This window comes from Chanodichthys erythropterus, chromosome 17 (assembly GCF_024489055.1).
Source record: "Chanodichthys erythropterus isolate Z2021 chromosome 17, ASM2448905v1, whole genome shotgun sequence".
In the NCBI taxonomy this organism is placed as follows: Eukaryota; Metazoa; Chordata; class Actinopteri; order Cypriniformes; family Xenocyprididae; genus Chanodichthys; species Chanodichthys erythropterus.
Genome location: NC_090237.1, coordinates 21,673,348 through 21,694,513, shown reverse-complemented (window position 1 = coordinate 21,694,513; position 21,166 = coordinate 21,673,348). Strand labels below are relative to the sequence as shown.

Below are 21,166 nucleotides of genomic sequence, written 5' to 3'. Positions count from 1 at the left end.
TGGGTAAATCAAGAAAAAAGTGTACACTGTATTAAAGGTGCCCTAGATCCAAAAATTTAATTTACCTTGGCATAGTTAAATAACAAGAGTTCAGTACATGGAAATGACATACAGTGAGTCTCAAACTCCATTGTTTCCTCCTTCTTATATAAATCTCATTTGCTTAAAAGACCTCCGAACAGGCGAATCTCAACATAACACCGACTGTTACGTAACAGTCAGGATCATTAATATGTATGACCCCAATGTTTGCATATGCCAGCCCATGTTCAAGGCATTACACAAGGGCAGCCAGTATTAACGTCTGGATGTGCACAGCTGAATCATCAGACTAGGTAAGCAAGCAAGAACAATAGCAAAAAAGGGCAGATGAAGCAATAATAACTGACATGATCCATGATAGCATGATATTTTTAGTGATATTTGTGAATTGTCTTTCTAAATGTTTTGTTAGCATGTTGCTAATGTACTGTTAAATGTTGTTAAAGTTACCATCGTTTCTTACTGTATTCATGGAGACAAGAGCCGTCGCTATTTTCATTTTTAAACACTTGTGGTCTGTATAATTCATAAACACAACTTCATTCTTTATAAATCTCTTCAACAGTGTAGCATTAGCCGTTAGCCACGGAGCATAGCCTCAAACTCATTCAGAATCAACGTAAACATCAAAATAAACACTGTACTTGCGCGATTAAACATGCTGCATGACGAACACTTTGTAAAGATCCATTTTGAGGGTTATATTAGCTGTTTGAACTTTTTTTTTATGTTGTTTAAGGTGAGCTCTTGGGGCGTGGAGCACTAGATTTAAAGGGCTACACACCCTGAATCGCCTCATTTCTAAATATGCCCCAAAATAGGCAGTTAAAAAAATTAATTAAAAAAAATCTATGGGGTATTTTGAACTGAAACTTCACAGACACATTCAGGGGACACCTTAGACTTATATTACATCTTTTTTAAAAAAAGTTCTAAGGCACCTTTAATGAAACAAAACCACATAATTGTACTGGACATATGAAATTAATGTAGGAAAAATAAATATTCTGAACCCCAAGTGAATTTACACAAACTGAGAAAATCAAGAAGTGTTACTTTGTGCATCACTCTCCCCCTTTTACGTTTAGTCTATCCACCTTATTTGTCAATGCAGAATTAAGGTATTTCTGTGAATGTGTGAGAATGAGCATCAAAATTAGCAACTATACTACAGAGCCTGATTTAACTGTCTAGTAATCCTGAAGACTAGTTTGTTCAGGTTAGATTAGGAGCTAAACTCTGCATGATAGTTGACCTCGAGGTCCAGAGCTGAGAGTGGGCTAACTGTCATAGAGGCCTAATCTCAGGGTACGTTTACATGACAACGATGTACTAAAAACGGGAAAAGTTTTTTCTTTGTACAAATGCCAGCGTTATCAGAACCATCCCCGTTAACAAAGTTTTTTGAAAATAACTAAAAACTGGTAAAACTGGTTCTCCTTTATTTTAAATGCAAAAAAAACGTACTCGGTTACTAACGTAACCTCGGTTCCCTGAGATACGGAACGAGTACTGCGTATGGGGAAAGGTCTCCCTTTTTCCCCGCTGCTGAAGCCTTTTTCAATAACGCAGTGTAACTGCACCGTCATTGGTTCACTCATAGACAAGTTGTTGAACCAATGGCGGCGCGGCATAGCTGCGCGGCCTATGGCGACAAAGCGCGCGAATATTCCCGCCGAAATGGGCGGGGTATAGGGCTATATAAGCAGGCGTTTCGCCATAGGATTTCAGTGTCAATCGACTGAAGCGACGACCCTGAGCCGCAGCCTCGTGGCACGGCAAGTGACGCAGTACTCGTTCCGTATCTCAGGGAACCGAGGTTACGTTAGTAACCGAGTACGTTCCCTTTCGATACTTCACTCGTACTGCGTATGGGGAACGGAATTCAACCACGCCGTGCCACGGCTGGGAACGATATAGCTTGCATTTGGCCACCCAGAGGGCAAAAAGGACAAGCGGAGGCAAAGCCTAACCGAACCCATGGTTACACTGAAGGAAGATACTTCCTATGGTGGCGTGAAGCGGGACCTGTTGGAAGCCGCTAATCACACCGACAGGACCCGAGCTTGTAAGGTCGGGACATCGAGGTGATAGAACCTGACAAAGGTGGACGGCGAAGACCAGCCGGCCGCCTCACAGATGTCTTGGATGGAAACTCCGTTGGACCAAGCCCACGAGGAAGCCATTCCTCTAGTGGAGTGGGCCCTGACTCCTATGGGGCAATTAGTGCCCAGTGAGGAGTAGCACAGGTTAATAGCATCCACTATCCAACGGGAAATGCGTTGTTTCGAGACCGGAGACCCTTTGGTGCGGCCGCCAAAACAAACAAAGAGCTGATCTGACTGTCTGAAAGACTGTGATCGGTCTATGTAGGTCCTCAATGCCCTGACTGGGCAGAGTAGCTGCAGCTCTGGTTCGTCCGCCGAGGGAGGAAGAGCAGAGAGCGAGATGACCTGAGCTCTAAACGGAGTTGAGAGCACTTTAGGAGACGTAGCCATGCCTAGGTTTCAGAACGACCTTAGAGTCACCAGGCCCGAATTCGAGGCACGCACGGTTCACGGAGAGGGCCTGCAAATCGCCAACACGCTTTACCGATGCTAGTGCTAGTAGCAGAGGCGGTTTTAGCGTTAGGGGCCTGAGGTCGGCTGAACCCATTGGTTCAAATGGGGCTCCTTTCAAGGCCCTGAGGACCAACGAGAGGTCCCAGGAGGGAATAGTGAGAGGGCGAGGAGGATTCAAACGCCTAGCACCTCTCAAAAAACGGATCACGAGCCCGTTTCGTCCCACCGATTGGCCAGCAATAGGAGCGTGGAACGCTGCAATGGCTGCTACGTAAACCTTAAGCGTGGAAGGGGAGCGCCCCATTTCCAAGCGTTCTTGGAGGAAAGACAGTATGGAAGATACGTCACTCTCCACAGGGTCTATGTTGCGTGTTGAACACCAATCAACAAAGACTGACCACTTCTGGTCGTAGAGGCGCCTCGTAGATGGGGCTCTAGCCTGAGAAATGGTATTTAGGACGTCCTCGGGGAGGCTAGTCGGCTCCCATCGAGGGACCAGAGGTGCAGAGCCCAGAGCTGCGGCTGTGGGTGCCAGATTGTTCTGTTTGCCTGAGAGAGGAGGTCCCGTCTCAGGGGAATCGGCCACGGGGCTCTTAGAGAGCCTGAATAGCTCTGAGGACCAAACCTGGTTCCTCCAGAGCGGGGCCACCAGAAGGACTCTGTGCTGGTCTTCTCTGATACGCCTGATGACCTGGGGGATCAGTGCGATCGGAGGAAAGCATAAAGGAGCGTGCTGGGCCATGTGTGGGCCAGAGCATCTACGTCCTTCGAGAAAAATGTTGGGCAATGAGAGTTGTCTTCTGAGGCGAAGAGGTCTACCTCTGCCTTCCCGAAGAACTCCCAGATCGTGAGGACCACTTGGGGGTAGAGCATCCACTCGTCGGAGGGGATGTTGCTCCGTGACAACATGTCCGCACCCAGATTGTTCCTGCCAGGAACATGAGTCGCTCTGAGCGACTGAAGCCTCGGAAGAGCCCATTCCAGCAGACGTTTCGCCAGAGCGCATAAGCGGCTGGACGAAGACCGCCTTGGTGGTTCAGGTATGACACCACCGTCATACTGTCTGACCGAACTAGAACATGACGTCCCGTCAAGTAAGCCTGAAAGAACTGAAGGGCTTTCATCACTTAGCATCTCTAGACAGTTGATGTGTAAATGGCTTTCCTCGTGGCTCCACGAGCCGAGGAGCCGGTCTGACCTCGCACACAGCGGCCCAGCCCAAGTTGGTGGGGTCTGTTGAGAGCACCGGCCTCCGTGAGACCGCCTGTAAAGGGACTCCGCGTTGGAACCATACTGGATCCATCCAAGGTTTCAGGGCTAGAAGACAGGCCCGATTGACCTTGAGACATAGGCGGCCGTGCCGCCATGCGCTGGGAGGAACCCGGAACTTCAACCAGTACTGAAGAGGCCGCATCCGAAGAAGGCCTAGCTGCAGCACCGGGGAGGCGGAAGCCATCAGCCCTAGCAGCCTCTGGAAAAACTTCAGAGGGATAGGCTTTGTTCGTGACAGATGCCGTGAGCTGCTGAATTGCCAGGGCGCGCTCTGGCGAGACTACTGCCGTCATACGGACCGAGTCGAAAACTGCTCCCAGAAACGAGATTCGTTGAGTGGGGCATAGCGAGCTCTTGGCTAAGTTGACCCTGAGACCCAGGCATTGTAGATGGCTGAGGAGCACGGATCTGTGGCGTTCCAGCTCGTCTCGCGAACGGGCTAAGATGAGCCAGTCGTCGAGATAATTCAGAACCCGGATTCCCATCTGTCTCAGAGGGGAAAGCGCCGCGTCCATGCACTTGGTGAAAGTGCGGGAGCCAGAGACAGCCCGAAGGGCAGGACCGTATATTGGTATGCCACCCCTTCGTATGCGAATCTCAAGAATCGTCTGTGACGGGGGCTATCTGGATGTGAAAATACGCATCCTTCAGGTCCAGCGAGCAGAACCAGTCCTCGGGGCAAATGTGCGCGAGGATCTGCTTCAGCGTCAGCATTTTGAACTTCCGTCTCGTGAGGGAGTGATTCAAAAGCCTGAGGTCTAGGATGGGTCTGAGACCGCCATCCTTTTTGGGGACCAGAAAGTAGCGGCTGTAAAAGCCTGTCTCGCTCTCTGACGGAGGAACCATTTCCACAGCTCCTTTTTCCAGCAACGACATGACTTCGGCCCGGAGGACATGAGCGTCGTCCGGATTGACCGATGTTTGAAGCACCCCGGCGAAGCGGGGGGCCGTCGTGCAAACTGGAGCGAGTAGCCCTGGTTTACGATCCCCATGACCCATTCTGACACATCGGGGATGGCCTGCCAGGCCTCGGCCCGAGTGGCTAGGGGTTGAATAATGTTGGGTGACAGACCGCCGTTGAGAGGGTCGTACACCGCGAGGGGTGGAAGAGGAAATTTGCTCTTTTTGTGATGAGGTAAAAATTTTTCCGCCGTGAAAACGGCGTTTAGGAGTGGGCGCAACAGGTGTGGGCCCAGCTGTCACTTGAAGTATGTTTCCCACGCCCGGAAATAAACGAGGCGGAGGGGAAATTACCCGTGGGAGCTTTTGGGGTGGTCCGGTCGTAACGGGACGGTCCCCATCCTCTTCCTGTCCGACGAATCAGGACGACTTCGGAGGCACCGGGTCCAGCACAATCCTGGGCCGGGGTCCCTGGCGCCTCGGGAAGGGAGGGCGCTTCGCAGGGCGCGAGCGCTGGCGATGCTCCTGGGCGGCGCTGCCTGTGTTGCAGGTGGGGGTGGTTTGTTCTGCTGAGCCGGCGCAGTCCTGGGGCGGCTAGACGCAGAAGCGGAGCTGGAGCGCTTAGGCAAGAAATGCCTCATAGCCTGAGACGATTTCTGCGCGGCAGTAAAGCGCTCAGTGAAGCCATCCACTGCAGGCCCGAAGAGACCAGAAGGCGAGACCGGGGCGTCTAAGAAGGCCGTCTTGTCTAGGTCTTTGATCTCCGTTAGGTTGAGCCACAGGTGGCGCTCCAACACGACCAGGCTGGCCATGGAACGACCGATGGCCTGGGCCGTAGCCTTCGTAGCTCGCAGGGCAAGATCCGTGGCGCTGCGGAGATCTTTGAAGGCTGGCGCGTCGATTCCAGACTCATCCAGAGAGCGGAGGAGTTTGGCCTGGAATGCTTGAAATATGGCCATGGTGTGGAGCGCAGAGGCAGCTTGGCCCGCCGAGGTGTAAGCCCGTCCAGCCAGAGTAGAGGTGGTCCGACAGGGCTTGGAAGGAAGGGCCCTCTTCGTCTTCCAACCCACAGCCGCGGGAGGACAGAGGTGAGCAGCCACCGCTTCATCTAGGGGTGGCAAGCGCTCGTATCCCTTCTCCTCGGCGCCGTCGACGGCGGTGAGGGCGGAGCGGTGCGTAGTGTGGAGGCGGGCAGAGTAAGGAGCGCGCCACGACTTCGTCAGCTCTTCGTGGACCTCAGGAAAGAAGGGCGCTGAACGCTGGCGAGGTGCTTGGCGGCGGCCTGGCAGAAACCATTCGTCCAGGCGGCTGCGGGGACGGCTCCTCTGGAGGGGCCCACTCGAGGTCCAGCTCTTCAACGGCTCTAGACAGGATGCGGAAGAGCTCGGCATCCATGCCCTGGCCATGCTCGATGGGTTCCAAGGGAGGCGGTGGAGCGGGGTCTTCCGGCTCGCCAGCCCATCCTTCCGCTTCGGAAGCCGCAAGAGACATGGAGTCGTCTTGTTCGTCGTCTGTTCCCCGAATGAGACAGGGTCACTCGCTTCTGCGGAGGGACGCTGCTCAGGGCGAGAGAACAGAACTGGAGAGAGTTCCCTGGGAGGAGAGGGCGAGGCACGCGGGGGCTGGGCCGGCGTGAGCTCGCTCAACTCCTGGCGCTGAGTCGCTCTACCCCGCTGTCTTTTCCTCGCCGGACCGCGGGAGGAAGGAGACGGGAGGGCGCGAGCGGCGAGATGCGCCCTCAGTGAAGAAGGCGACCCGCGGCGCAGGGGAAGCGAGACTCATACACTCGCAGTGCGGGCATGAGTCTCCAGCGAGCGCGCCGTCTGCGTGGGGCTTGCCCAGGCAAGCGACACACTCGCTGTGTCCATCGTCGTCGTGCAGGGGGGCCCTGCAAGTACCACATGAGTGGCGGGGCATCGTGAGACGCCGCTGCCGTGAAAACGGCAATTGGGTGGCTCTTTTAGAGCGGCGGGGGCCGCGGAAGCTCTTAAAGCGGTGAAAACCGCTGGAAATCGCTCTTTTAGAGCGGCGTTTAAGCCGCGGATGAAGCTCTCAGGCGGCGCGCCGAGATGGCGGCAGGGGACGCACAGGAAGCGGCCGGAAGCGGGAAGCGGGAGGCGGCGGCTCGGCGACGGCGCTAGAAGCTGCAGTCCGCGAGGGCGCCGGCGCTTTCTTCCACCGGCGAGTCCAGGCGAGTCCGCTGCGGGAGCCTCTTCAGACGGCGGCGAGAGCAGAAGGCGGCGAGCTTCTTCGGCTTCAGGCGGAGATCAGCGAAGAGAAGTAGATGTCGTCGCTGAAGGAGAAAACACTGAAATCCTATGGCGAAACGCCTGCTTATATAGCCCTATACCCCGCCCATTTCGGCGGGAATATTCGCGCGCTTTGTCGCCATAGGCCGCGCAGCTATGCCGCGCCGCCATTGGTTCAACAACTTGTCTATGAGTGAACCAATGACGGTGCAGTTACACTGCGTTATTGAAAAAGGCTTCAGCAGCGGGGAAAAAGGGAGACCTTTCCCCATACGCAGTACGAGTGAAGTATCGAAAGGGAACATGTTCTTCTTTATTTTAAATGCAGAACTTATTAATTTCACAAAAGCAGCTGTTTCTTGTGGTGGTTATGGTTCCGCCATACATAATAATAAATTAAAAAAATATGTAATGATAAAACACCTGATCAACGTCCTGCAGCTGTGACCTTTGAAGATAACGACATATTGGATAATCCACTGTTACAGTGTACTACATTCAAACTCATAATTCATAAAAATAGAAGTGGAGGTTCCTCTTTGATACTCTTTCACTCTTATGTAACTCACGACCCTGTCAAAGACCAACAAGCATATACTACGTAGTATTTAAAATGCATTTTATACTCTGCACTTCCTTCTCATTTTATTTGTGTAATTAAAAAAATATGTTTCTTTCTTGTAAGTTTAATGTAGTTATTACTGAAACCCTTTTGGAAAAAACCTTGAACTTTGAACTTTGAATGAAATGAAAGGTGCTGAGAACCTGTTGTCCTGTTGTCTGCACATTGAGTCACTACAGCGTCCAGATGGCGGCCCACAATCCCCTCATTTCACCTGGAGATGCCAGTGAAAGCGCTTATTGTTTAAGAAAGAAAAGCGCCAGCAGCATCAAAGTCGCTCTTAGTGTGTGTATTCCCCATGCATCAGTGATAACATTTTGTGAGCTTTCAAGATATTAAACCAAAAAGTCAACCACATACATCTCATAATAAGACATTATAGTCTATACTCATGACCTTATAACAAAAGACAGCTCTGTTTTTGTCGTGCTGCGTGGGCTGACATAAAATGTTGTTTTGTAGATAAAATCCCCAACAAACTTCCCAAAAAAATGTAATAAACAACAACTGATTAATAGTAGTCATTGTTTATGAATCCACACATCTTTACACTGTGCCTTTATTGTGTAACTTTATCTTCTCATATCATAGCTGTTATTTTTGGCTCTTGGAAGTCAATACACCACTAAAACATGTCATCTTCACTGAGCTGACTTATGCAAACTTCTTGGTAAAAGAATCTGACATTATTGGCATTAACTGTTGTGCCCAGGAAATGACACTCATGTTTCATGATTTCTCGGACACGTATGTCTCGTTTAAGCAGTGTAGGTTACAAATAAGATGCATAAATCATAAATCATAGCTGTGAATGAAAGATCGATTCATGCAAACAAAGTTAAGCTTAGTGAGCTGAACTTTCCAGAATTACCATACTTCCTAATCTGTTTGTTCTTTTCCATTGGTCACATTTAGACGCCTTGATTAGATCATGTTTATTTGCAGCAATGAGGAACACGTTTCTCGTTTTAACACCTCACCGAAACCTGGCTATATTACAAGAATGTTTTATGAACGTACAAACATTCGTAGTTGCTTTTGTTTTTGTTTGTGCGAACGTAATAATGTCCTTTCTACAATTCAGTGCATTTTTTAATGTCTCTTTACTGTACGTGTTAACGAAATCATATTGCTTCTTTATTACAATTACGTGAACATTAGGTTGATTATTAAATAATTCTACTTTGGTTTGAGCACATGCCTCAAAATGGGGAATTTTTAAAGAAATATTTAAAGTGTTTTCTTTTAATCTAATCAAACAAAACATGTTTTAATTCAATGTTTTTCAGCCATTTTTGACCCCCCGGGTTACTGGATAAGGATCTCACAAATTAAACCTCATAAAATATTTTTAAAGTGGCATAACTAAAAAAATTTACATTAATAAAATTACATTCATAAAAAGATTTTATTAACATGACTCACACATGACTTTCTTTTTTTAGAAAAAGGGAACCCTGGTTCTTCAAAGAAAAAAAGAAAAAAAAAAGTTGTTGAAGGGTTGAATTCAAATAAGAAATATCTTGATTTGTATGTTTATTTCTTGCTTTGTCTACTAATTAATTTGGAATCAATAACTGACTACAGTTTATGTAATCTAACCAGCACTGTTTACAACTATTACAATAGTATAAAACAAAACTATTTGTGCAAAATTGTAAAAGGTAACATACAAAAAAAAGAGTTGAAAAAATTTTAATTTGAAAAAGTCATTGTTTGACACCAACATAAAAACAATCATTACATTTGTAGCCTTATTTGACCAAAAACCTTATAGTTACTTAGGAGCTGTTTACACGACACAGTTATCAACCAAAAATGGAAAACTTTTATGCGTTTTGGCCGACAAAGGCGTTTCGGTGGCCTGAAAAATAAATACTCTGAAGCCCAAGTGAATTTACACAAACTGAGAAAGTCAAAAAGCGTTAATTTGTGCCCAGAAAAGAAAAAGAAAAAAAACAGTTGTTGAAGGGTTAAAGAAATATCTTGATTTGTATTTGTTTATTCCTTGATTTATCTTATTTTTTTTTAAAAATGACAGTGATGTGTATCCAAGTATGGTGTCCCATACTCAGAATTTGTTCTCTGGATTTCATCCCGCAAGTGCACACACAGCAGTGAGTACTGAACATACACACTCCGTGAACACACACTCTTAGCCCGGATTTTATATTAACTTAAAAATATAACTACAATATACTTAAAATATTTAAGTTTGGTTGCTTTACTTATAAAATATGAGTATATTCTACTAATTTGTGGGTGTATTTGAATGTGTTAATAAATGTAAGTTAAATGCACTTAAATTATGAAGTTTTTCTCCTGGCCACGCCTCCTACACACTGGTTTGTGGCAGGTAATGACGCCATTTTGTCCTGGTGTGTGTGAATTCAAGGAGCTGTTGATGAACAGTTGGAAAATTTGTTTTGGCTGTTCTACAGACATTTTTTTCCAAACATTTACCTTTTTATACTGTAGTTTTTCACCAAATGAGAAACTCTCATTTTTTAAAGTTACCACCATCGAGATCAGGGTTTGTTTTAGTTGAGCTCTTGACCCTTGACTTTTTAATATAAAAATTTTTTTGGGCAGTTTTAACTGCATTAAAACTAACCAGACAAGCAAAGTTATAAGATGATCAGGTGGTATTGATTATGTTTTCACATAATCATTATTTGATCTGAATCGCTTAACTCATTTAGAGCTCAATCTCTGATAAGCAACATATTCTGATAAACAGTTCAACTCTGAACATTAGAAAACAAGCTACTAAAAAGTCACAGAAAAACAGCAAAACTTAAATAGTGAGAATAAAGAAAATTACTAAAACAATTCAGCTCATAATTTATTCATGCAGCAATGCATGATGGGAGGCATGGATGCATTTTGATTGGTGGCAAGTTAACTTGCTTAGTACATTGAACTTAAATATACTATGTATAATAACTACAAAGTAATTAATATTACAAAACATTTTAAATTAAATGAACTCAAATTATTAAGTTAACATTACTTAAAAAATGTAAGGCAACGAGTTACCTCGTTTTTTTTAAGTAGATTCTACTTATCCGGGTTTACAGTGCACACGCAGAGCAGTGGGCAACCATTGTTGCTGCAGTGCCCAGGGAGTGATTGGGGTTAGGTGCCTTGCTCAAGGGCACCTCAGGTGTGGGTATAACGAAAGTCTTTCACTGTTCATTCACTCCTTCCACCTACATTTCCTGCCAGTACTGAGACTCGAACCCGCAACCTTCGGGTTACAAGTCTGACTTTCTAGTTAGGCCACATCTGCCCCAATTATTTTAAGTTATGCTCCCTTCAAATGCTCTTGTAATTATCGTAAATTTGAGTTTCCTAAAATTGCACATGAACACCCTCCCATTTCGAAACTTGAATGCGATGAACTCATAATCACGAGAAGTGGGAATTATCAAATTTCCAATAGCATGTGAAGGCAGAATAACTCATTTTATTGGTACTCATTTTGTACAGCAGATCCACCCCCCTCACCCGTGCACTCAACTTCATGGTTCATCCAAGTGCGTTATGACATAATCCAGAAGTGACATCATTTTGGTGTGAAAGCAGAAGCACAAACATAAGTATTAGCAATAGATTAGTTGATTTGTTTTACTCTAAAACACTCCATTCTGATTGATATGATATTATCAACATTTCAAAAGATGGTTAGTATCAAAATTAACCTTCATCTAAGCTAACCCAATACCTAACTTTTTATTTGTTAATTGCCATTGTGTATAAGCATATAATCATAATTTATAAAAGTTTATAAAGTGCCTGCACCTTTTGAAGGTAAAACCAACATAAGCAAATTCTTTTTTTTTTATTTTTTAAAGGGTAAGTTCATCCAAAAATGAAAATTATCCCATGATTTACTCACTCTCAAGCCATCCTAGGTGTATATATGACTATCTTCTTTCAGATGAAAACAATCAGAGATAAAAATATCCTTAGTATTCCAAGCTTTATAATGGTTGTGAACAGGGGGCCGTGTTTTGAAGTAAAAAATAATGCATCCAACCATAATAAAGGCATTCTAACCATTATAAACCTTGGGGGACTAAGGATATGTTTAAATATATCTTTACTGTACGTGTTAACAAAATCATAATTAAGTGATTAAAACAATTAAGTGAACATTAGGTTGATTATTAAATAATTCTACTTTGGTTTGAGCACATGCCTCAAAATGGAGAATTTTTAAAGAAATATTTAAAGTGTTTAATTTTAATCTAATCAAACAAAACATGTTTTAATTGAATGTTTTTCAGCCATTTTTGACCCCCGGGTTACTGGATAAGGATCTCACAAATTATACCTCATAAAATATTTTTAAAGCTTGGCATAACTAGAAAAATTTACATTCATAAAATTGCCCATGGAGATATAAGATTTTATTAACATGACTCACACATGACTTTCTTTTTTAGAAAAAGGGAACCCTGGTTCTTCAAGGAAGAAGAAGAAAAAAAAAACAGTTGTTGAAGGGTTGAATTCAAATAAGAATTATCTTGATTTGTATCTGTTTATTCCTTGATTTGTCTACTATTTGTGCAAAAATGTAATAGGTAACATAAAAAAAAAAAAAAAAAAAAAAGCTGAAAAAAAAATTAAAATTAAAAATGTAAAATTAAAATTTTCTTTCGTCTGAAAGAAGATAGTCATAAACCTAGGATGGCTTGAGGGTGAGTAAATCGTGGGATAATTTTTAATTTTTGGATTTCCAGATACTGGCTGTGTCTGAAATCACAGAGAGTACTTATTTTGAATAAGTAATTACTTCACAACCGCTAAAAAGGACATTCTAAATAGTATAAATGTGTGTGGAATGAATGCAATCTGGACGTACGACATTCGCCATGTTGCCACTATCACGTTACCTACCAGCGTCAGTTATGTCTCTTCTCTGCCATTCACAAATCCTCTCCCGTGGCCTCTTGGGATAGTAAAGTGTCTATCATATGTACACTTAAGAATCTCGCTGGAAGAAGTAGGTCATCCAGGTACATTTTGCTTACTCTTCTATGAATACTGTGAATTCGGACACACTGCTTTTATCACATAATGTTTTTCGCCTACTATATAATAGATGAAGTATTTGATTTCGAATGCAGCCACTGGCATTTGAAGTTAGCAATTTGGTGCTCAATTTAACTTGGTCATCATTTTTTGTTCATGGTTGGTGAGTAAAATAAGGACAGAAACAGCTGGCTTTTTTTAAATGTCAACATTTAATGAGCTTCACCACTGTACTTCAAATCTACACTCTGAAAAGAGACCGGTGATTTTTCAAAACACAGAACACATCCACAGAGTCATTCCGGTCCCTCAGAATCACCTCCTCCGCTTTCAGGGCATCGAATGCAAATTTTATATTATAGTCATATATGTCGTAAAATGTATTCAAATACCATTAACTCTGAGTATAAACTTCAAACTTCCTTATAAAACTTGACAGCAAGTGCAGTACCTTCCCCATTTGGCCCAATTGAGCTTGCGTGTTAGTCTCTTCTCACAGGCTCTGTTTGAATCCGCACGTTATCTCAGGTACGCCACCTTCTTGTAAGTTCTAACATTGCCACATATTTTATACGTTTATCTCATCTGACGTCTCTCGGTGAAGGATGTCATGTTAATTATCGTAGGTTGCCTCGCAAGACAAGTATGCTGTGTGATCTAACAGTCAGAGAACACTGGGGTGAGAACATGGTACTCTGTACAAGGATATGATGATGGGAACCACCTCCAACCAATCTCAAATTTAATGACTTTGATTTCTTTATACAGGGTTTGATAGGAATATAAAAGTCGGAAGGGACATTCAAGTTTTAAATCTCCACATAAAAATAAAAGCGTGGAGGTAAACAACCAAGTCATTGAGCTCGAGAGGTAGAGACCAACAATGTGAATCCATTATATACATATACACAAAAGTTCAGTGTTTCTTTAAAGGAAATTAATAATAATAATAATAATAATAATAATAATTAATTAAAAAAGGGCTCTACTTCAATACTCATATCCACAGCTCTGCAGCACACAAGACACAATTAACATAATTGGTTATGTGTTTTTTGTTTGTTTTTGTACTTATACTGTTTTGGATTATTTCTTTGTCTACACCTTCTAGTGCAGGGGAAAATAAAAAGAAGAAAAGAGAAACGAAAAAAAAATATGTACAATTATATGCAAGTCTCAAAAATAAAATCAAATTTCACAGCCCTAAAAAATGTGCAGGCTAATTCAACTTCTATACAGCAGTATTACATTTTTTTTTTTTTTTTTTTTTTTGGCGTTTTGTTTTTTATACATCGTTTTTTGTAGATTTTGCGTTTCTATTGAAATCTACCTGCTACTCACTTATTTACATACCATACTCAGTGGATCATGGGAAAGCATGCCATAGCACATTGAGGAAGAAATAAAAATAATTATCTAAAAATATATTAAATATTTTCCATTTGTTTTCTTTTAGTCTGAGAGAGTGCAGAAAGCATTATGGGAAATTTAAGCATGGTACAGTGAGTGAAAACTACTTCCAATTGCTTTCTAGACCCACAACATATGCCATTCCCAGGCACCCTTTTCAGATCCATCCTCGCCACAAGTCCTTCAACAGAAAAAAAGGCTTTTTAAGGGGGGTCAAAGAAGACGACACTGAACTGACATACACAGGATCACTAGCGTGATGCCACAGTCAGTTATAAACATGCACGGGTCCATACATGCACTCACAATGGTGTTCGTCACTTGTCTTCAGGGACAAGGTTTGGTAATATACCATTGCAATTATGGAATGGTTTGGTTGACCAACAGCTCAACCTATTATTTATCTAATTTCTTTGCTTTTTTTTAATTTTTAGGCTTTTAATTTGGTTTGCATGCTATTCTAGATACTCCATCAGGGATAGCAGGGTTTGAAGGTCATCTGAGAACAACCTCCCTATATTATGTCGCTACATGCTAGTTGGGTTTTCAGTCTCGGTAGGAGACAAGCACCTGCAAGAATTTCTGGACACACACATAAAGTCTCCTTTGCTTCAAATAAACCCTTTAGATACGAGCATTTCGTTTCGAGCCGATCTCGCATGCTTTGGATCCTCAACCGCTGTGCCATTCAGTCACCCACCCACCAGAAGTACTAAATACTGACACAACACATCCACATTCAGGAGTACTAAGAGAAGCCTATGAATCAGTATCTCTGCCAAGTGCTGCACTACAGAACACTGATTTCTTTTTTTACTGACGAAAGTTGGATATGAGACGGAAAGCGAGATACGAACAAAGATAGATCGATAGAGAAAGAAAGGAAGAGCGCAGGTGACAGCAAAAATGGAAGAAAGTCATAAAAATCACACCGCCGTTGAAGGAAATAAACGCAATGAGCAGCTCACTCTAGCCGAACGAGTGGTCACAGTTCTTTCGAGGGGGCCGTCGCTAAAATTGACAAAGCCCGGGACAAATCTATATGGGTCGGCCTAATGAATAGGCTACTACAGAGGACCTTTGAGGGCCGGGACAGCAGTTTTCCACCCTAGACGATGGCCGTGGTTTTTAGTAAGGTGCTAGCGTGAGCAAAAAAAAAAATCTGATTCAGAGAAACTTGCCTTCTTTCCATACTACATGAAGCACTGCACTTCCTGTTTCCATGAATAAATAAAGCGTGATTACTCGCACACATAGTCGTGAAGAGTTTTCCTTCAGGGATACTGCGCAGATTCTGCTGCCCTGCTGTTCAAAATACATTCAAGTCCACAGGGGTCGACTTCGTCTGCCGAAAGTACAGGTTCATGAGCGCGAACCTTCAGTATACTACTACAGAGCAGTGGGTATGTGCGAACGGACCCCCCGTGACCACGCCCACCCTTCCCGTGTCCCGCTTCAACTCATCAGCAGTGGTTGCTTCTATAAAACTCCCATTTAGTAAGTATTACAGTACACACACACACACACACACATCAGCGACATGGCTAGTCCTAGACTCCAGTGAAATGCTACGCAGGTTTGGGGAAGCCTGGGGGTCAGTAGTCCGTGGGGGGCGAGGTGTGGACGCGGGACGGGCCGCGGGAGGGATGTCCTCCACCACTGTTATCAACGCCATCTTCTCCGCCATCCTCAGCTACTCCCAAACCAGAGGAGATGGAGGCATCTCAGAGGGCTGAGCTACTGTCGAGCTGTGGACAGAAAGAAAGAAAGAAAGAAAGAAAGAAAGAAAGAAAGAAAGAAAGAAAGAAAGAAAGAAAGAAAGAAAGAGAAAGAAAGAAAGAAAGGGATTGTTATGTCTTTCTTTAAGGATGAGGGGATGTCTCCATCTAGTGTTGAGACACTGGGAATTAAGCTGCTTGAAAAGCACTAGATTTGTGGGACACCAAAATATGCAGTAGCTGTTACCAATAATAATTAGAAAAGACATTAAACACACTTTTATGCAAAATGTTTGCCTAAATATAAAATAATGCAAAAATGCAACCAAAAGCAAAAACATGGCTCCCCTAAAAAAATGACATTCACGCTCACTGGCTTTGATATACCCTGAGGTTAGTATGAGACATGAAGGTGAATCTCAAAATGTAAATAAAAAGTATATTTAGTATAAAAAATGATGTCTTGCATAAAGAAAATTAAGCTTATTTTCAGGTTTTTACATTTTTTTTGCACTGTTATATTTTCATAAAGACTGATCACATTTTCACAAATACTGAACACGGCCAGAATTATGTGAAAATCTCTCTTCTGAAATCTAAAATAATAATAATTTTCACTTCTGAAATCTAAAATAATAATAATTATAAGAATAAAAAAAAAAATGATTTAAATACAAAAATTAAATAATTATATAATAAATAATTATATATAATAAAGTAAATCTGTAAACAACTGTATGTGTATATATATATATATGTATATATGTATATATGTATATATATATATGTGTGTGTGTGTGTGTATATTATATATATATATATATATATATATATATATATATATGCATGCACATTTTTGCTGTGAATTGTTTTCATCACAAAAATCCTTTAAAAAGGACTGTTATATACTGTATGTATGCATGTGTGTGTGTGTGTGTGTATATATATATATGAATTTTTTTCATCACAAAAATCCTTTAAAAAGGATTGTGTGTTATATACTGTGTACTGTATGTATGTATGTATGTATGTATGTGTGTACATACATACTGTACATACAGTATATAACACACAATCCTTTTTAAAGGATTTTTGTGATGAAAAAAAATCACAGTAAAAATCTTTATGGGCCTAAACACAGGCCTCATTTTCTTTTCTTTCTTTCTTTTTTAATAAATATGACCTGGATATTTGATCATGAGATTCAGCAATAAATCAAAAGGGTGGACTCACCTGATAAAGCTTTTGAAGGCAGCTGATTGGGGGTTGATACAGAGCGGTACCCTATTCCCCTTCTGCTGCTCCAGGATGAACTGATGAATGATCTCTATGTGGGGAAAAAAGAGTTTCAATTATAAATAACTGTTATATATTAAAAAGTTTACAGTTATAAATAACAGATTAAACGTTTCATGCAATCATGGTAAAAAGAACAGTTCAACTGTAAACATTTCTCCTGTGAATGAGGGTGAGTAAATGATGACAGAATTTTCTTTTTTAGGTTAATCTCATTAAGTATACAGCAAGCCTGTTTAATCTATTAGACATAGTTCACACAAAAATTACAATTTTGTCATCATTTCTTGTAACAAAAAAGGTGGAGCGATGTGATTGGCTTAGATGACATACTCTTTCTTCCAGACTAGAACTCCATTTTGTTTTTTGTTTCAGAACAAATCTAAATTATGAATGAAGTAATGAATGAACTGAAGATCTATTCTAGCAGTAACTTTGCAGGTCAAAGATTTGATTCTGAAGGAATATTCTGCAGGCAGACTGTAATATCTGTAATATCTTCTAAAACTCTATACTCTTTAATTTAGTAGACGAGCTGTTAAGCTTAAAACTAGCTCAGGCAACGTGGAAACTCCTCATGTGTCCATCCAAAAGGGGTTCCCCTCGCATTCCAAACACGGCTGCCTACCCTAAGGCGCTTTAAGTCTCTAGGCGGTCGGCTCCAACCGTACTGATTAATCCTCCAGTGGAAACACGTTGCACACAGGATGGAGGAAGAGGAGGGAGGGTGAAGGGCAGAGTTATTTTGAGCCGACAGCACAGTAAGCCTGCTTTTAGCGACAGACTCTCACTAATACCCGCTGACAGTGGAAGGCAAGCACAGATCCAGGGGCCCCGAATGAAGGGTGAAAACAAGGGACAAAAACAACAGGAGCAGCAGGGGATCTGGAGCAGGAGACACCCAGCAAGACTTCTGATTAACGCGCAGTGGCATGATGGGCACATGCTCTCAAATCGGTTCAATTCAATTAAGACCTTTAGCTCTTATACACGTCGTTTACAAACCAAAAGTTGGATCGGGACAAAAGGTTAAATTAATAGACCAACAATGTTTGGCTCATGTGTTGTACATTGTGCGTAATAGGACTGAATGAATCATCATCAACAGGTGAGAACACCACACTAACCTTTGACCTGCCGAACTGACGTCAGGTTCTTTTCAAAGCCGTCGTCAAACTTGGGGTTGGTGACAGGCTCAAAGTCACTGGTGTAGACGCGGCCAGAGGATGTGGTGTAGCAGCATTTGCACATGCAGGTGTGGTACCGCAGACGCCCCTCGTCCAGATACGGGTGCGCCAGGGCGTCCTTCGCAGAGATCCGCTTCGACTGAATTGGGAAACACAAATGTTCTGACTAAAATTTACTTTTAAAAATGCAATAAAATTCAAATTTAAAAAACAATTTACATATTAAAAATAAAAAGAAATTATATAAATATATATTAAATTATTAATAAAATAAATGTTTCATTTAAATAATATATAATCATATATATTATTTTATATAATATTGTGCATATTTAAAAAAAAATCAATAATTTATGTAATAAAATTACATTTCATTTCACGCATATACATTTATGTATATATTAAAAATAAATATATATTAAATTAAATATATACACAGACCTATAAATACACACACATTAAATATGTATTCAATAAAAATATTGTTTTATACAAATAATCTTTAAATATATATATATATATATATATATATATATATATTTTTTTTTTTTTTTTTTGTTACATTAGTTAAAAATTTCTAATCAGTATATATATAATATCAGTATAATAATAATAATATACTATAATATATATATATATATATATATATATATATATATATATATATATATATATACACTATTTTATCAAAAATGTTTAACTAATTTAACAAAATTGTGTAATATATGCTACATATTTTTTTTAATTAGTTAAACTTTTTGTTAAATTTGTATGTGTATATATATATATATATATATATATATATATATAAATAAAATATGTAAATAAAAATGTGTCTTATTTAGTCTATTTGATACAGTTTAGTATGTACTTTACTTTGAAATGTTCCAGTTTATGAGAATAGAGTATCAAAAACACTTACTGGGTCAAAGACCAACATCCTGCAGAGGAGGTGAACGGCCTCATGGGTTGCTTGACTGGACAGAGTATACAGGACAGGAAGTGAAGGCTGTAGAAACAGGAAATTGCATGGTCAGTTGAGTATTTGTTCTTTTACCAACTTTATACATATTCAAATATAGGCAGAAACAAACTACTGCAGTATGTAATCATTGATTCAATATCTGGAGGGACCAAAGCAAAATTTTGAAAAAAAAAAAGAAAAAGAAAAATCATGAAAATGCATGAATGTGGTCAAACAAATGTGAAAATGTTATGTGACAAAGTATGAGAATGAACATGATTCAGAAACGTGGCCAGCTCTCAACATCTTGTTCTGAGAAGCAGTCAAAACATACAAACAGCTTCCTCTAAGTTTCCTCTATGTCGATCCCGGTCATGTGAGCCTCAGCTGCACGTAACAGTCTCAAGCATTCAAAACATTCCTCCCAGTAGCACATGATCCTTGCGCCAATAGCCGCATACTTATCTGAGGATGTGGGACAGCAGAGACAATGAGCTGGGATATTTTTAACCGTGTCTAATTATCTCCTCCGCCCACCTTCCCCCATCCCAAGCCCCCCAGCCGACTCACCAAAGAGTTGATTGAAAAAGCCCACCGGTAATTGCTTGTTTTCCCTGGTTAGGTTCTTTGAGCCGAGAACAGATGTGAACTATGGCTGGTGATTCACCCTTTAAAAAGGGATGACGTATTGTCAGGGCTGACTGTATAGCTGATGGAGGTGAAGGTGTTAGACGAGAGATGGAGGAAGTGGATGGGAAAGGAATGAATGCTTTCAGCCACAACTAGAGCCAAGCGGAAACGAGGCGTGCTATTACTTTAAGTGATCAGACCTTCATTGAAGGAAGAATCTGAGTCATATCTAGGGACCAGAATACCATGAAGACTTGAAGGTGGGCAACATCTCAGATCAACTGCCACCCAAAACACACTAAAATGATGTACTGTATATTAGGGATGTGAATCTCTATAACTGAGGCTGATGCTATACGCATCTCCATGCATAGCCAATGATACGATACATTAAAGATACAAGTGAAGCAACTACTGATGCGACGCGATATGATTCACCCGGTTACGATGCGATCCGATTTCGATTCAATACAATGTGAAAAAAATATCATGCTATGCACTTCAATATGTAGGGCTCTATGAAATACTTGAAATACTCTATTTTATTTTTATTTTTTTTACCGAAAAAAAGATTGATCTGAATAAACAGGGTATGTGCAACTTTGGTGTATAAGACAGCATTTTATTTTGTGCGAACAATATAAATTATAATGTGATTTTGTACAAATTGTAATCAGGTGCGAAAAAAAAGAGTACCCATTAAAATGTCTTTACATAAAAGACCCGATTATGAAACAATGCAAAATACAAGTGCAGCGTTGAGCTTCTTGAGTCTGTTCAGTAAGGAGCGTTTTGATTGGTGGATTAAAAGCTCACAGCGATTGGCTAAAATGAAAATCCTAAAAAAAAAAAAAAAACTGCCAGGAAGGTTTAAAAAATACCACACACAAATTCAAAGCAGTTCACGCATGTGTGACGATTTGCAAATGCAGATTCAACGATCCATAAATACATGTAACATCATTCATACAAGTGTGATGGAAATTAATTCAAGAACTTGATATATACATATTTGTATAAACAATTTAAAGGGGTGGTTCAATGCGATTTTACTTTTTAACTTTAGTTAGTGTGTAATGTTGCTGCTTGAGCATTAACAGTATCTGCAAAGTTACAGCGCTGAAAGTTCAATGCACACGGAGATATTGTCTTTTAAAGTTATGGCAGTTTATTGCCTACAAAAATGACCGGTTTGGACTACAACAAGCTTCTTCCCGGGTTGGTGACATCATAAACCCTGCAAAACACACCCCTGGGAATACGCAACAAAGTGGG

The 21,166-nt window shown here is 41.5% G+C and overlaps 1 protein-coding gene across 1 annotated transcript in view; it reads right to left on the bottom strand.

The window, feature by feature from the left end:
• Positions 1 to 12,876: 12,876 nt before the first annotated feature.
• Positions 12,877 to 21,166, bottom strand: part of nlk2 (nemo-like kinase, type 2) — a 94,091-nt gene continuing 85,801 nt past the window's right edge. The window contains exons 8-11 of the mRNA XM_067364834.1: positions 19,220 to 19,306; positions 18,238 to 18,436; positions 17,048 to 17,141; positions 12,877 to 15,844 (exon numbers count right to left, since the gene is read on the bottom strand). Of these exons, the coding sequence (XP_067220935.1) occupies positions 15,790 to 15,844; positions 17,048 to 17,141; positions 18,238 to 18,436; positions 19,220 to 19,306 (435 nt within the window). The 3' untranslated portion in view covers positions 12,877 to 15,789. The remainder of the gene's footprint in view (positions 15,845 to 17,047; positions 17,142 to 18,237; positions 18,437 to 19,219; positions 19,307 to 21,166) is intronic.